General features: G+C 36.8%; 1 protein-coding gene across 1 annotated transcript in view; it reads left to right on the forward strand.

Annotated features, from left to right (window-relative positions):
- Positions 1–4,485: 4,485 nt before the first annotated feature.
- LOC134857159 (otoferlin-like) overlaps positions 4,486–15,390 on the forward strand; it is a gene marked incomplete in the record, with an annotated part of 123,098 nt that continues 112,193 nt past the window's right edge. Inside the window, 13 exon segments of the mRNA XM_063873537.1 lie at positions 4,486–4,537; positions 4,613–4,695; positions 4,971–5,076; positions 7,073–7,341; positions 8,833–9,027; positions 9,583–9,805; positions 9,933–9,995; positions 10,179–10,420; positions 10,721–10,904; positions 11,499–11,688; positions 12,114–12,337; positions 14,141–14,249; positions 15,100–15,329. Of these exon segments, the coding sequence (XP_063729607.1) occupies positions 5,059–5,076; positions 7,073–7,341; positions 8,833–9,027; positions 9,583–9,805; positions 9,933–9,995; positions 10,179–10,420; positions 10,721–10,904; positions 11,499–11,688; positions 12,114–12,337; positions 14,141–14,249; positions 15,100–15,329 (1,947 nt within the window).

Here is a 15,390-nt window from a genome sequence, read left to right on the forward strand (position 1 = left end):
TAACTGTTGATATGTAATTGTTATGTAGTTCTGTTGTAATTTCGGCTTAAAGATATGTCGCTTTGTTGAACATCAGCCGGACTTGAATAAAATTTTATAACATATGAAATAACAATAAATGTTTACCGTTCTGAGCTTTATTTGAGATAACAAAAACCGTGCAAAAATGTTTGAACCAATGCCATATTCTTTTTCCGCACTTTGGTAAGGACCTGAATAGTAGTCTCAAAATTCTCTATGTATCAACAATAAAAATTCTACACAACAAATTTTCAATCAGAACAGCTAATTTAAAATATGGAAGATGAGCGTCATCAGTCAGTTGGAAAATAACTTGATACATTCGAGAATTACAAGTAAAATGTTATTTGAAATACCAGTTTACAAATTTTTTCAGTTTCCACAACGCTTACAAATTTTTAAAACATAATCTGTTACACCCACGAAAGCAAGATTAAAAATTTCAGCCCTTGTGAACATCGTGTAATCCATGGCCATGGCAATGATAGCGGGTGAGGATGCGCTCTCACTCGACCTCTAGCTTCAAGTGTACAAGTGACCGATTACGGCTGCAATATGGGTACCACTTGAAATATCCAGACTAAAAAACCGGTGAGGTGCAAAAAAGAGCTTCATTCAAGAAAAGAACTCAGTCTGGAACCTGAGGAAATATGAGAAACGGACAATGCTTAGACAGCCTAATTTTTTTTTCAAAGATCCTCTGCGCATCGCAGAAACCACAATTAAAAATAATTTAATAATTAGACAAGACAGGAACAATTGTTTCAATAAAACTCATGAGATCAATCGGCTATTTAAGCTGCCAAATTTATACAATTTAATTATTTTCTGCCATATTCACAAAATTACGTTTTTGGCTTATAATTTTGTGCAAAAATGTAAAAATTACTTTACCTCGCTAATCTCATCAAATGCAGTTTATCTGCGTGGTAACTGCTAGTTAGACTCTGGGTTATCTTATGACAGAAAGTTCTTGGTTAGTGTGTTTCGGAAAAAAAACAAAAAACTGAAAAATTTTTCCTTGTTTTTTCATATATGGAAAAGTGCGCATCATACAAACTTTTTGTATGGAAAAAATGCTTGTCACACAATTTCATCGTATAAAAAATGCTTTTAATACTATCATAAAATCTTGAAAAAGTATGGCAAAAGGCTTGCTATTTAATTCCAAAATATTTAATGGCAAAAATCTTGCTATTTAATGGCAAAAAAAATCTTGCTATTTAATGGCAAAAAATGCGTATTATAAAGTTTTTTAGTATGAAGAAAGTGCTTGTCATGCTAATTTATAACTAATTTGTAATAACTATTATGAAATTTTATGATAAGTTTTTTTTTCATAGTATGAAATAGTGAGATAGGCACTTTTGTCAACCCGAGTAATTGGTTTTATCAATTCCATCCACTCAAATTGTAACACTTAAAATTTATTATGATCAGCCTAAAATTCATAGTTTTGCCCTGATACAAGTTGTCTTGTTTTTCCCTGCAACATCGCGCTCATAGGCGACCACTTTTGAACCAATACCAGTTTTTTTGCTTTAAATTTTTTTGTCTTCACGTGCACTTTATCCAGTACACCTTATTTTTCGCGCAACATTGTCCTAATTTGGTCAAAAAAAACATATGAAATTTGAAATAAAACTGCAATATCTCTGAATCAGCGCTAAAAAAATCCCAGCACTGAATTAGACTGGGATTTTTGGAATTAGACTGTGATCATCTCTGAGACAGCACTAAGTTTCGGAGTTAGCGCTCACCTATCTCTTAATCAGAGCTGATTTTTGGAATAGGTTTGGTCACTCAGAAAAATCCATGATTCAGTGCTGCGCTCTAATTAAATTATTCATCGCTGTTTTGGTACTTGATCAGTGGCCACTTACCCATGATCAGTACAATTGCAGCATTGACTCATGGTATATTGCGGAATCAGGGATGACTATCCCTGGAAGGTTGACTCGGGCTTCGTATTGGGCCTCAATTTGACTATGGTTCAGAGCCATATCCATAGTGCAGTACTCTTTTTTGAACTAACTCTGACATCCGTTTGCTCTGCAAAAGCTCCTTTTTGCCCATCGAGTTAGACTTGAGCCAAAACAATCACGTCACTAACCTGGTCATCAAACCGTCTTTGTAGTTTGTCGTAGAATTCTTTAGATGTCGAACAATTATCTTTGAAACAAATGCTTTTTGTCTCATCCAGCAATTTCCTATTGATTTGGGTTGATTTTGGACCATATCATGCAACCACATTACACAATTTAGCGATTACATGACAATTCATCACTATCATTAAACTTCTCTATTTCCACCTTGGCAACGACCCAGCCAAGGTTTATCAAACTTTGAATTTCAGTTATTCTTGCACTAGTTTCACCTTAGCATTGGCTTCCTATCTAAATTTGTTTTTAGACTTATGACGTTTCGTTTTCGATACCTGTTTTGGTTCTACCGTTCTCCCTGTTTCAGAATATTTTCTTTTTACAGCATTCTGTCTCGATTTTGCGGAAAATTTTCATCTTTTTCCAGTCAGCGAATGTCTATCGTTGCGTTTACAGACGTGCCATGTCACTCACTGAGCCTGTCGTGTCTCAGGGAACAACATCATGTTCACGCTCACGGTTACTATAAATAAGCGTTTTAAAAGTTTTCTTAATGCTTAAGATTGTGGTTAATCTTAAAAACTATTTGAGCGCATCAAGGTTATGTTCTAATTCTTGGAAACTCCATAGAACCTTCTGTTGAATATATCACTAAGCTTAAGTCGTTCCAGCTGTTTCTCAGCAATCAAATTGGAATTAGTTGTGCCGTCAGTCTCGATATCCGTTTCATTGTCGCTGCTGACGCATTCTCCTCTGGGATTAGACCCCCTGCGACCAAACGGTCCAACCTTTGTACTATTTTGAGATATAAATTTTTGGTGAGGTACCCTAACTTTTTTTCTAAATGCACCTTGGGCGCCAATAAATACTAATTTTTCAGGGGGGAGCGCGCGCCGAGAAAAAACGCACTTTTTTGGTCAACATTTTCTAAAAAGTTCCTAAAAATGCCTTTTTTGGTCTGTTTTTTTTTCAAAACTTTTCTTTTGACCGAAACAGGGTTTTTTTAATGCTTCGGGAGAGCTTGGAAAATTAATTTGATCTGCCTATAAAAAAGTCGCCAAAGTTTTCGAAAAATTTTGAAGATCCCACCCCCATTGAGAAAATCCTAGATCTGACCCTGATTATGTGACAATGATTATGAAAACCATGCAAGATTTTTTCTAATGACATAAACTTTGGCTATTTTAAATACTCTGCGCATTTTCGGCTGGCTTATTTTTCAGCTGGTTTGGTGCTAGGTTAATAAGACGACATAAGTTTACGATGACATGATATTAAGACGAAAAGATGAAAGATGAAACGTTTAAAAAAAAACTGTTCGAATTTAAATATTTATTATTTCTCAGAATCACAATTTGTATTAATGCATGTAGCGTTGTCTCAAAGTCCCATCAAAAACGGTAGTCCTCTTAACAGCTATCGTCTCACTTGACGGACTTTGGCTGGTTTATTCACACTCTTTCCAGTAGCTGCAGAGAAAAGACAGAAACAGTAGGAAAAATCCGAAAAAAAAACACTGAAAAAAATTAATTGTGAGACAGTTTATCACTGAATAACTATGATGTATCAAGATGGCTCACGATTTCAAGAGAAAACATTTTACGAGAACTAGAAAAAGCGGTAAACACTTACAAACTACTCAGAAAAAAAGACAACATTGATTCATGAGGATATCGGCTCCTCTTATAAAATAAAAATATGTGCGCGCTCCCTGTAAATCTCAACTTGAACCGTTTTTTTTTGTTTATTTTTAAATATTTTGTTTCAATGGTTGTTTTTATCCTCCGGGAATCATTAACTATGAAATGTCATTTAGTTTTGATTCGGTGTTTTTGTTTTTCATTTTTCCCAATGATTTCTTTTGTAACACATGGTAACGCGGTTTTGTATACAGGCGGCAAACAAAAGTTATGAAAATAGGGATAACTTATTTCAATACCAAAACAGACTCGATTGGAAATTGCTATCAGATTGTCAGTTGCAATTGTTTCACCAAATGTCCAATAATTATTTTAACATTGACCAGATAAATATCCCAATAACTGTTTCGCATTGTCAAAAATTTATTTTAAAATCCGTTGCAATCTTATCTGTTTTTTTCCTCGATTTACTTACATTTTAGTTACTAATTACGTTTTGATATAACTTTTTAATTGTTATTCTTCCAAGCATGTTTCAATTGACGCTTAACATAACTCGAATTTCGGGATTCGAAAACTCCCAAAGCGATGTCTTCATCGAAGTTCAGTTTAGAGGTAAGGCGAGAAAGTTATTTTTGAGTATAATTTTCAAAATATGATTATCTATATTTTTAATAAGTCATTAAAATGTGTATCTTAAACATCTGAGGGTTTGGGTTTCCAGGAGACGTCAAGAAAGAACTGGTCCGACGATACACCGGAAAAGTTCTGGGGGTGAGAATCAAAATCATTTTTTTCATGCTCTCAGAATTGGTTTGTAATATTAGGTTCATGACATATGAATTTCAGGACATACATTGGATCTTGGATCCGGAAGACCTGCTCAAAATAGACGAAATCCTCTACATTTCCTTGAAGAATTCAGGGCACAAGTTAGTTATCGAAGCATCGCAGCACTGAAGATGAAATCTATGCGTTGTAATATGAGCTATGATAGTCATTTCAATAACGCAATTCATTGTTAATAAACCGCACACTTTGGAAAGTTTTCACGGTCAGGTCCTTGTCTTCGAGCACAAAAAATGATTGCCTAAAAATTTTGGCTCAAATAAACTGATTAGATTTGAAATCATAAATAACTGGTTGTTTAGTCTGTTGTTGCCTTAACTGTTGTTGCCTTTCATCAGTTTTCCGGTTTTTTTTGCAGACATCTGGCCGAGTTCAATCTGGTGCTTCAGCAGGTGGCCAGAGAAGGACAGGTGTTGGTGGATGACTCATTCTGTGACCCCATCAACATGACCTTGCTTAAACATGTACGTTAAATAGGAAAAAGTAGCTGTCTAAATCAAGAATTTTGAGTTTTGAGATGTTAGGCTAGTCTCTCGAAAAATGAAACTAAAAGTTTTCAAGCGGAGGGCACAATTACTCGAGCAGTGCGACAATTAATGGCATGTCACTATTTTTGGCATTTAGAAAAACAGATATGATCGGGAGGCTGTTGTTAACCCTAATCATGCAGCAAAACGTCACTGTACTGATTTAATCCCACGTACAAAATGAACAAAACAGAAATTTGATTCAGACATTTTTGTCAAATCGTTCATTTTACACCACACAGATGTAAAAATTGGATACTTTTTGAAAGTTATGGCATCAAAAGTTTTGTAATCTGGTGAAACTACCACACTGGTATAAAAATTTTACACTTTTTGAGAATCATGGCATCAAAAGTTTTGTAATCCGGCGAAACTACATCACAATATAAAAACTGTACACTTTTTGAGAATCATGGCATCAAAAGTTTTGTAATCCGGCGAAACTACAACACAATATAAAAACTGTACACTTTTTGAGAATCATGGCATCAAAAGTTTTGTAATCCGGCGAAACTACAACACAATATAAAAACTGTACACTTTTTGAGAATCATGGCATCAAAAGTTTTGTAATCCGGCGAAACTACAACACAATAAAAAAACTGTACACTTTTTGAGAATCATGGCATCAAAAGTTTTGTAATCCGGTGAAACTACCACACAGATATAAAAATTGTACACTTTTTGAGAATCATGGCATCAAAAGTTTTGTAATCGGGTGAAACTACCACACAGATATAAAAATTGTACACTTTTTGAGAATCATGGCATCAAAAGTTTTGTAATCCGGCGAAACTACAACACAATATAAAAACTGTACACTTTTTGAGAATCATGGCATCAAAAGTTTTGTAATCCGGCGAAACTACAACACAATATAAAAACTGTACACTTTTTGAGAATCATGGCATCAAAAGTTTTGTAATCCGGCGAAACTACAACACAATATAAAAACTGTACACTTTTTGAGAATCATGGCATCAAAAGTTTTGTAATCCGGCGAAACTACAACACAATATAAAAACTGTACACTTTTTGAGAATCATGGCATCAAAAGTTTTGTAATCCGGCGAAACTACAACACAATATAAAAATTGTACACTTTTTGAGAATCATGGCATCAAAAGTTTTGTCATCGGGTGAAACTAGCTACATGAACACCGCTTTTCTAACTGTCTTGTGCCTTACCAGTAATATCTATTTATACAATAAGACAAGGATAGGCAGAGGCTGTGCAAATAGCACAGAATGTTCCAACCATAGTCTTTAAAAAACTTGTTTTTTCAAATTAGTTTAGTTTTTTTTTCTGCGTGGTGTGATAAATGGAACTGAACGAAAAACTAGAACTGAGGAATATTCGACATTCACAAATTGGACAACAGTTTATGAAGAAAAAAAAACACAAAAAGTCATTAAATAATTCAAAAAATTTTCATTTTTTTTTGCAGAACTTTTTCGAGTTTTTGATTCCCAAAATAGCGCTAAAAACTGATTTTTCTCGAGTGAAATTAATTTTGCACGGCTTAAATTAAGCAAAAACAAGCTTTTATAAGCCTGCTTGATCGCTTCATTCGCTCAAACTTAGACGACGAATCAAAAAATTGAAAACAGTTTTTCTCGATACTGGGACAACTTTTTGAAAATTTTAAACTTTTGAGTTCGAATTACGACTGAAAAAGTTTCATTATGATATATCACTCCAACTATTCCGATTATCATTTTTGGTACTTGATTTTGAGAGGAAAACAAAAAATAAAATAAAAAGTACCCCCCCCATTTTCAATGTCGAAGCAAAAAGATACAAATTTATCAAGTATATTAAAAGCTTTTTATTTTATTTTAAGCATCTTGCAGAACAAAGAGTTAAAAAAGTTCAACTGAATTTTATGCAATAAATCTTCTGACCATATGTGAAAACTCCTCGTTGTTTCAGACTCGTCTCTTAGCAGAAGTCACTTATTTCAACCTACTCGAAAAAGCAGACATGACCGAACAGTGGGTGCGTGGGGTGGCAGTAGACAAGGAGAACATTCTGCTAAATGACGACAAACCAAATAGATCTGCCACACTGGATGGCAGTGAAGTGTATGGAAATAGTCGACTCGGGGTCGAAGGCTCAACCAGCATAAAAAGGGATCAGGGCGGATGGATTGCTCATGAGTCCGACAGTCAGTCGGCGGTTGGCGAACAGAAAAAGAAAAAGTTGGTTATTTTGTCAACTTGGCAAGTCATCCATTACGTAGATTTAGTCTAATTGAGACCTTCAGTAGATATTTTGTCTTTGCAAAACGGAGGCGGGGGACGCTTCATCTTAGGGATTCGACCCCCTCGCCAACCAAAGAGTCCCATAATTGGTGTTATTGGATCTATTTAACAATTGCCCCCCTTCAGAAAGAGGATTCAATTGTTAAGTAGATTAAAATAACCCATTTTTGACCAATCAGATTGCAGCAAAAAACTCGAATTTTAAATAAAAAGCTCTGGTGCTAATTACTGCTTTTATTAATAGGGGTGGCAATTCTTAAGTAGATACCACAGGGCGGGCGATTGTTAAGTAGATCTGCATTATTTTATAGAATCCATTGTAGACCTACCAAACCCAAAATTTTTTTAAAATCAAAATAGGATCTTTATAGTGATCTAAGAGTGCTCGGTGAACTAATTTGGTCGACTTAAAAAACAAGCAAAAATGTGAAAATCTTGCAATAATTTTCCTAGATATTTTGAGAAACTCCTAGATCCCTCAAGAAAACCCTAGATCAGCCGCTGGTCATGGGACAAAGTTCAAATTAATTGATTCAAAGAGCAAATGAACAATTTTTCATCACGTTTTGTAGTTTTCTCTGCAGCTATTTGATACTTAGGGTTAAATTTTTGACAGATGTTAGATGAAACTAGACATTATTTGTAAGAACTTATCCATTTGGAAAGACTTAGCCGGGCCAAACTTTGAGAAACTATGTTTCAAATGTGCAAAAAAGTCAGTATAGCATAAGTATTTTAGAGGCGATCTTTCTCTGGAAATATTCTTGCAAACAATGTGGAGATTTTGAAATTATAGGCTCAAAATTAACTTGAATATTTGGTAAGATCATGAGCTTTATTACTTTTTATGTTGCAAAAAACAATAAACAAAAAAATTGAAAGAGTTAATTGTTCTGGCGTTGAAACAGTCATTCCTGTTTTGATATAGCAGACACTGGACAAAAATTAGAGAAAAAATAACTGCTAATGACAATCTTGTGCATAGATCGCAGCAGCAGTTTTTTCAAAAAACTTTGCTGTAATAGTTTATATGCTGGTTTATTTCAATCATGAGTGCAAAATTATTCTTGAACATTTAGCTTTTTTCAATGTCGGACCAAATAACTCAATCGAATCTTTTGTCTGTTGTTTTTCGGCGGCATAAAGAGTAAGTCAAGCGCATCAGCTTTTCAAATAACCATTTTGAGCTCATTAAGTAAAAAAAAACTTTACATTGCTTGCGAGGATGTTTCCACACCAAGAATACCTCTAAAAAAGTTGAAAATAAAACGACAAAAAGGTAAAAAAAAATCTTTCATTTGCTCGTTGAAATCAAGTAGTTGCAATGTCTTTATCCCGTGACTGTATATTCAAGATAAAAAGCAAGATAGAAATTTAATTTTAAAAAAGAAGTGTGAAAACCAAGACAATTTTTTGATTTTTTCCTAGGAAAAAAGGTGGTGGCAATGTGTTCAAGAAATTCAGCAAAATGGGCAAGAAAGTGAACTCTCGTGGGAGTCAATCTGGCACCTGGGGGGCAATGTCTCTATCTGGGTCAACGAAGAACAAGTTTGAACAGACTATGGCGGAGGAGCAACAGCAGCAGTTGGACTTTTTCGACGATTCCCTTCTGAAACCTATCAGGTATATATACAACACTTGATTAGGTTCTTGTTTAGATTCTTGCGAGATAATTAAGCTATTTTTTTAATGAGCTATTTTTTTAATTAAATTTTTCAATTTAAGCATCAGCTTTCAAGATCTGGCATATTAATCCTCTTTTGCAAGAATGTTACAAGATCTTGCAAGAAAAGTATCGGATATCGATTAGGGTAGGCTTGAGGCAGATGTAAATTTTTAGGTGCGCGTATGGTTTGAAAAGGAATTGGTCTTCAAAGAATTTTCGAATTCGTTTGCCGACTATTTTTGGACTGATGTTTTTTGAACTCTGATTGTTTCAATCTCTGGCAATTCTGGCAATTCTGGCAAGATAATTTCGGTCTGGCCAAATTTTTAGTTTTTTTTAAATAATTGACCAAAACTGTAATGGAACAGTAATCAAGGGATCGAACTTCTGTGAAGAAATAGTTTGAACCCTGTCTCCGCCCCCCCCCTCCCCCCTTTTACTTCGATTCCCCATTCGCAGTTCTGCAGTTTCGGAGATTGCGACTTGTTCTGACAGCATCTGATTTGTTTCAGTGTCTCCTCCAAAGTTCCAGAAGAAGTTGACTTGTTGAATGTCGTGGGCAGTGCAGGCGAAGGCCAGTTCAAAGAGAGTGGGTTCCAGGTGAATGTGCACGTGATCGAGGCCCAGAGACTGGCGGGAGCGGAGTTGCACCCCTATGTTATAGTGCAGGTGGCGGATGAGAAGAAGACTACCAAGGTGATCGAGGAGACAGTCGCCTGCCCATATTTTGATGAGGTCAAATGCTTGTTCCCTTCTAAAGTTCCTTTTGTTTTCATGCAAAAAGTCTGCCAATTTTACAGAAAAAAAAAACGGATAAATTGTACCGATGATTTAAATCTATATCGATTCGATTTTATTTCAGGCATTTGTGTTTGACTTTGTGATGCCGCCGGTTGAGATGCTGAACTCCATCATAAAACTAACGGTACACAATCATACAATTTTACATTGGACTATCAGTTAAATTACGTTCAACGCATAGATGGCGTCTAATCACACATTTTTCGGAAGTGATTTGTTCGTTTGACGGTCACACACGTCTCCTTTTTGTCCAGCTGATATTCCCTTAGATGCGATATCAACGTCTGATTTTTTGCTGTTTGAGCAGGTATTGAACAAGGGAGGTATTTTTTCCAAAGACGAAAACATAGGCGAGTTCAAGATAGATGTCGGCACAGTCTACGCGCAACCAGGCCATTGTTTTGCCTCCCGATGGGCAATCCTGTTCGACCCAGATGATGTCGCCAACGGGACTTCAGGGGCACTCAAGGTCACTCTAAGTGCAATCGGGAAGGGTGATGCAATCAAACCCCCCTCGGACCCAGAGGGAGATGATGAGGTCATCGAGGGGTATGTATGGCGAACTTTCTCAACCGAAGTTATAGATACAGATTTAGTTATTAAGTGTTTTGAATAATTTTTTGATATAAATTCATGTTAAACACTTAAATTTAAAATGTATTTGCAACAAAAACTCCAAATAAGGCCTGGAATTCCCAAGAGGCGCGGCCATATTTTTGATTCAATTATACGTTTTTAGAGACCAATCACAAAAGTGAAATGAGTAAGCGATCAAATCAGTTGGCATGCTTGCTTTCCAGTCATGCAGCAATTTTTGACAATATAAAATTAATGTTGTGCAATTTACAGGAACGAATTGTTGCCCCAGGGATTCCCAGTGGAGAGACAATTGGCCCACTATAAAGTGAAAGTGTACAAGGGAGTGGGGCTGCCTCGAATGTCATCGGGCCTCATGGGCCAGTTCAAAAAGGCCATAGGTGACATCAAGGACATGGTCGACCCATACGTCGAAGTCACCTTCAGTGGACTGTCGGTACTTAGTCAACCAAGAATATTAAATAGCATTAACCAGCATTCCCGCCCTCTTAACAAATCCAATGCAGTACTTTCATGGCTCAGTCGAGCTTCAAGTTTAAATATTCCAGTCATGATTACGCTGATAAGTTTACTTAGAATAACGACCTTGAAAATAAAACAGACTTTTTTGAACTTGCGGTAGCTGAAAAAAAAAGTTGAGAACTGAAAATAAACTTGAATGTCCCAATCAGTGTGCGTTTGAAGAAAAGTCATCATAACCGTACGACTTCTCAACACCCTTTTTTATTGGATTTTTCCTATCATAAAAACACGTTCTTCAATTACTGAAAATATTTTCTAAACTTGAAAAGCTGGATTCGATACTGTTAAATTCCCAATTCAAAGATCAACTCAGTTGTATAAGAGATCATAAAGATCGTGTTTTTGAGGCCAATCAAAGGTGGCAGACACTCTGAAGGCCAGTACCTGTCAACTATGTCTAGCACCAACAATGACACAGAATGATTGACAGATGAATAATAGACTTGAACCAAATTGGGCTTGAGTGCACTAATGTAACCTCTATGACAAAACACAAAACTGTTTCTAGGCGCGTACGGCAGTGCAGCTGAACTGCTATCAGCCAGAGTGGATGGAGGAGATTGTGTTCAGTGAGATGTTCCCCCCCATGTGCTCCAAAGTGAAGTTAGAGTTGAAGGACAGACACTCTCTCACCTCCCCAAACATTGGCACTTTCGTAATAGACGTCAACGACATCTCCTGCTCACTGGAAGGACAAGGCACGTTTGAATGTTTACCCTTAGACAGTAAACGGCACATGTCAACGATCTCCTCCTTTAATAGCCCCCCCTAAAATTAAATGGCAAAATCAAGCCGTAAGGCCTGCTTGTATTATGCTCAAACCTGATTGGTTGAAAAATATTACGTTTAATCATGTGAACGACTCCTCCCTATATTGATTTAGGGGAGATTGTTCACTTGGTCTGAGAAACCTATTGAAAAACAAGAAATCCATGCCATTGATTTATTATAAAAACAGAATGGAGTGTTAGCAACGTTTGTTTTTATATGGACCATAACTAACAAAATCATTAGTCTCCTAATATTTGTGCAATAATAGGAGAGCAATTTCTGAAAACGATGAAACCTGTAGTATTTGATATCTAGTAGGAAAAAATCCGAAAATTTTTGCCCTTTTTTGCAGGATTCATGCCCACTTTTGGGCCCACATGGGTGAACTTGTATGGGTCCCTGAGGAGCTACAGTTTCAGTGACCTGCACATGGCCTTGAACAGGGGAGTGGGGGAGGGAGTGGCCTACAGGGGTCAGTTGCTGGTGGGGCTGGATGTGAAGTTGGCTGACCCCATGAGGGACACTATGGCAGTGGCAGCACTCGAGGAACACAACCCTCTTCAGCCTCTAAACATTGTGAGATACAGTTGGGGGATAGCGTTTTTTATTCGCACCAGATGTGTCGTTCCGACCATTGAAAATGGGAAGGAACTGATTTGTCTTATGTTCCAGTTTTTTCTTTTTCTTTTGCTTTCCACGCAAAATCAGGTGCCACAAATAATCATCGTTGAAATTTTTTGATTTTTGGTCTAATTTCGAGCAAATAAGGTGAGCGAGCAGGCTTGAGTTATCTTATTTATGCTTAATTTAGGCCGTGAAAGCTTAGTTTTACTCAAGTAAATTTAGTTTTTGGAGTTTGCTTGCGCCATTTTGGGACTCAAAAACTTTCAAAAAAAATTTCATAAGATTTTTTTTTGTTTTTCTATTCATTTTTCTACAAAACTGTTTTCTAATTTGTCTACTTTATTATGACTGTCGACTATGCTTAAAATCTAGAAAAACCTTTTTTTTAAGACTATAGTCGGAACATTCTGTTCTGATTGCACAGTAACAGGCTATCCTTGTATCGTTTTTAACTTTCCGTTTGTGAAATATTGACTGTGAGTTTTGTTTTTTAATACTTATTGTTAAATTATTGGCCAGAGGCAGAGGCGGATTTAGGGGGGGGGGGGGGCGGACGCCTTTTTTCCTCAGGGATTCGACCCCCTGCCAACCCAAAGGGTCCCCCCTTTGGTACTTTTAAGAATTCCAGTTTGGGCCGACCAACCCTAAAATTTTTCTAAAGGCGCCTTTGGCGCCAATATATACTAATTTTGAAGGGGGAGCGCGCGCCGAAAAAACGCGATTTTTTTTGGTCAAAGTTGTCCAAAAAGTGCCTAAAAATGCCTTTTTTGGACTGTTTTTCAAAATTTTGCCTGCGGCGCAGAAAATTTGGCCAAAACAGCGACTAAACCAGCTTAGGGAGAGCTCGAAAAATCAATTCGGTCGACCTAAAAAAATTTAAAAAAAGGTCGACAAAATTTTTGAAAATTTTTTGAAAATCCGCCCCCCCCCTCGAGAAAATCCTAGATCCGCCCCTGGCCAGAGCCATAGATAAATGAGCTATTAATTGGAAAAAAAATGGGTAAGAATTATATATAAAAAACTGAGCAGTTGCGAAGTGTAATGGTTTGCTAGGCATCTTGAAAAATATTTTGAAATCTAGTAATAAAAAATATTTCGAAATCTTCGAAGTTCTCTGTAAAAATCACCCGATGGTATCTAGTTATGTCCAGCTAATAAAGGATGGCCTCTAACAGTAACTCGTTGAAAATGTCCACTTATTCAACTGTTGAGCATATGCGAATACTGTATCTAGTAAGGAGACAGCTGAGTTGTGAGCTAGTTAAAAGATCCTTCTAGGATCATCCGTATTTCAAATCAGGTAGTCATTATCTAAATCCTTAATTTAAATCAGGTATTCATTATATTTGTTAGGCTGCCTGTAATTCTCGCAGAGAAGAAACTGGCATTTTGTTTTTAAAGCTAACAATTTTGTTTTCTGCGATTCGCAGAAGAGGAGCTATCAAAGGCTGTTTCACTTGTAAAGGATCATAGTTTTGTCTCATTTTCCTTCATTCCAGGACGAAGTATTATGTTGAGCAAAGCTCTTTTTTGCGATTGGTGTATATTTTTTTCTGCATCTACAGCTTTCACTTAGTGCTACTATGGCTCCCAGGCATTTCAACCCCAAAAGCAGTCAGTTCCGGAAATGACTGGGTTTTGAGGCGGAAGTGTCTGGGCGGAAATGTCTGATCACGACTGCCATAGCAGTCAAAGTTGGTCAGGTTGATTGTTTGACCAGCCAGATTTGTTCATGAGCTTTTGGCATCTGTTCAGATGTACAGTGGTAAGAAGGAGGAGTTCTTCCTGTTCTGCTGTGTGATGGAGGCATCTATGGTGGAGAGAACTCACTGTCAGAAGCCACTCTACTTCGAAATCAGCATAGGTACAGTCTATGCTACAATCACATGTAATTTATGCAAGAAATTGCCCACATAATCGTTGAAACATGTTGTAGTAATGACCTTGAGTAATAGTCATTGAATGTCAATGTTGGGTTGCTTTTTAGACTGTGTCAGCTTTCAATTGTCAAAAACTTCATATGTTATATTTTAACACTTTTGGTCGGTATCAGTCTAAATTAGCGTGTTGGAACACTTACAGATACAATAATCTATTCAAGTTCTAGAAAAAAAGATGATTTGAAAGCATAATAGAAAAAAACACCTTGTGATAAACAATAAAAACACCTAGATTCAATCATAATTCAATTGGTGATTTTCATCGTGTTTCATTTTTTATGCGAAGTCGCTTAAGATCCGGGTCGGATCTAGGATTTTGGGTTTTGTCGAGGGGGTGCTGATTTTCAAAAGTTTTTGAACACTTTGTCGACCTTTTTTTTAGGCCGACCAAATTGATTTTCTGTTTTTGGGCACTTTTTGTGGAAAACTTTGACCAGAAAACTGCGTTTTTTTGGCGCGCGCTCCACTTCAAAATTAGTATATATTCGCAACAAGTGCGCCGTTAGAAGAAATTTAGGATTGCTTGTCCTAAAATGGATGTTATAAAATATTACCAAGGACCCCCCCCCCCCCCCCCCCCCCCCTGTCACCCCCCTCCACTCCCCTCCCGTAAATCCGCCGCTGCATAAGATTGTGACTTTTTTTGAACCTCGAATACAAAAACGGACATTTTTTTAATAGACTAAATACAAAATTGATTGAGTCATTTTTGACACAGTAATTACGCATTTATGCTGTTTGCGTCTAAAAAATATTAACCCTAAACTTTTTTAGGTAACTACGGCAACAACATAGATGGTCACAACGTCCACTACCGGCCAGAAGATGGCAAGGATACGACCGATACAAACGAGCCATCTAAGACAACTTCTTCTGCTGCGACAAAAAAGGGAGCTGTCGAGGGTGCAGCAGATGAGCCAGCAGAAGAAGACGAAGACGAGGACGAGGAGGAAGTAATTGACAACCCCTACTCCGAGTCTAAGATTTTCCTGCCTACACCTATGGTACGTCAACCAATTAAACTATCCCTTTATTTGGAGCGAAAATTATGGGTTATTTAAGACT

This window comes from Symsagittifera roscoffensis, chromosome 1 (assembly GCF_963678635.1).
Source record: "Symsagittifera roscoffensis chromosome 1, txSymRosc1.1, whole genome shotgun sequence".
In the NCBI taxonomy this organism is placed as follows: Eukaryota; Metazoa; Xenacoelomorpha; order Acoela; family Convolutidae; genus Symsagittifera; species Symsagittifera roscoffensis.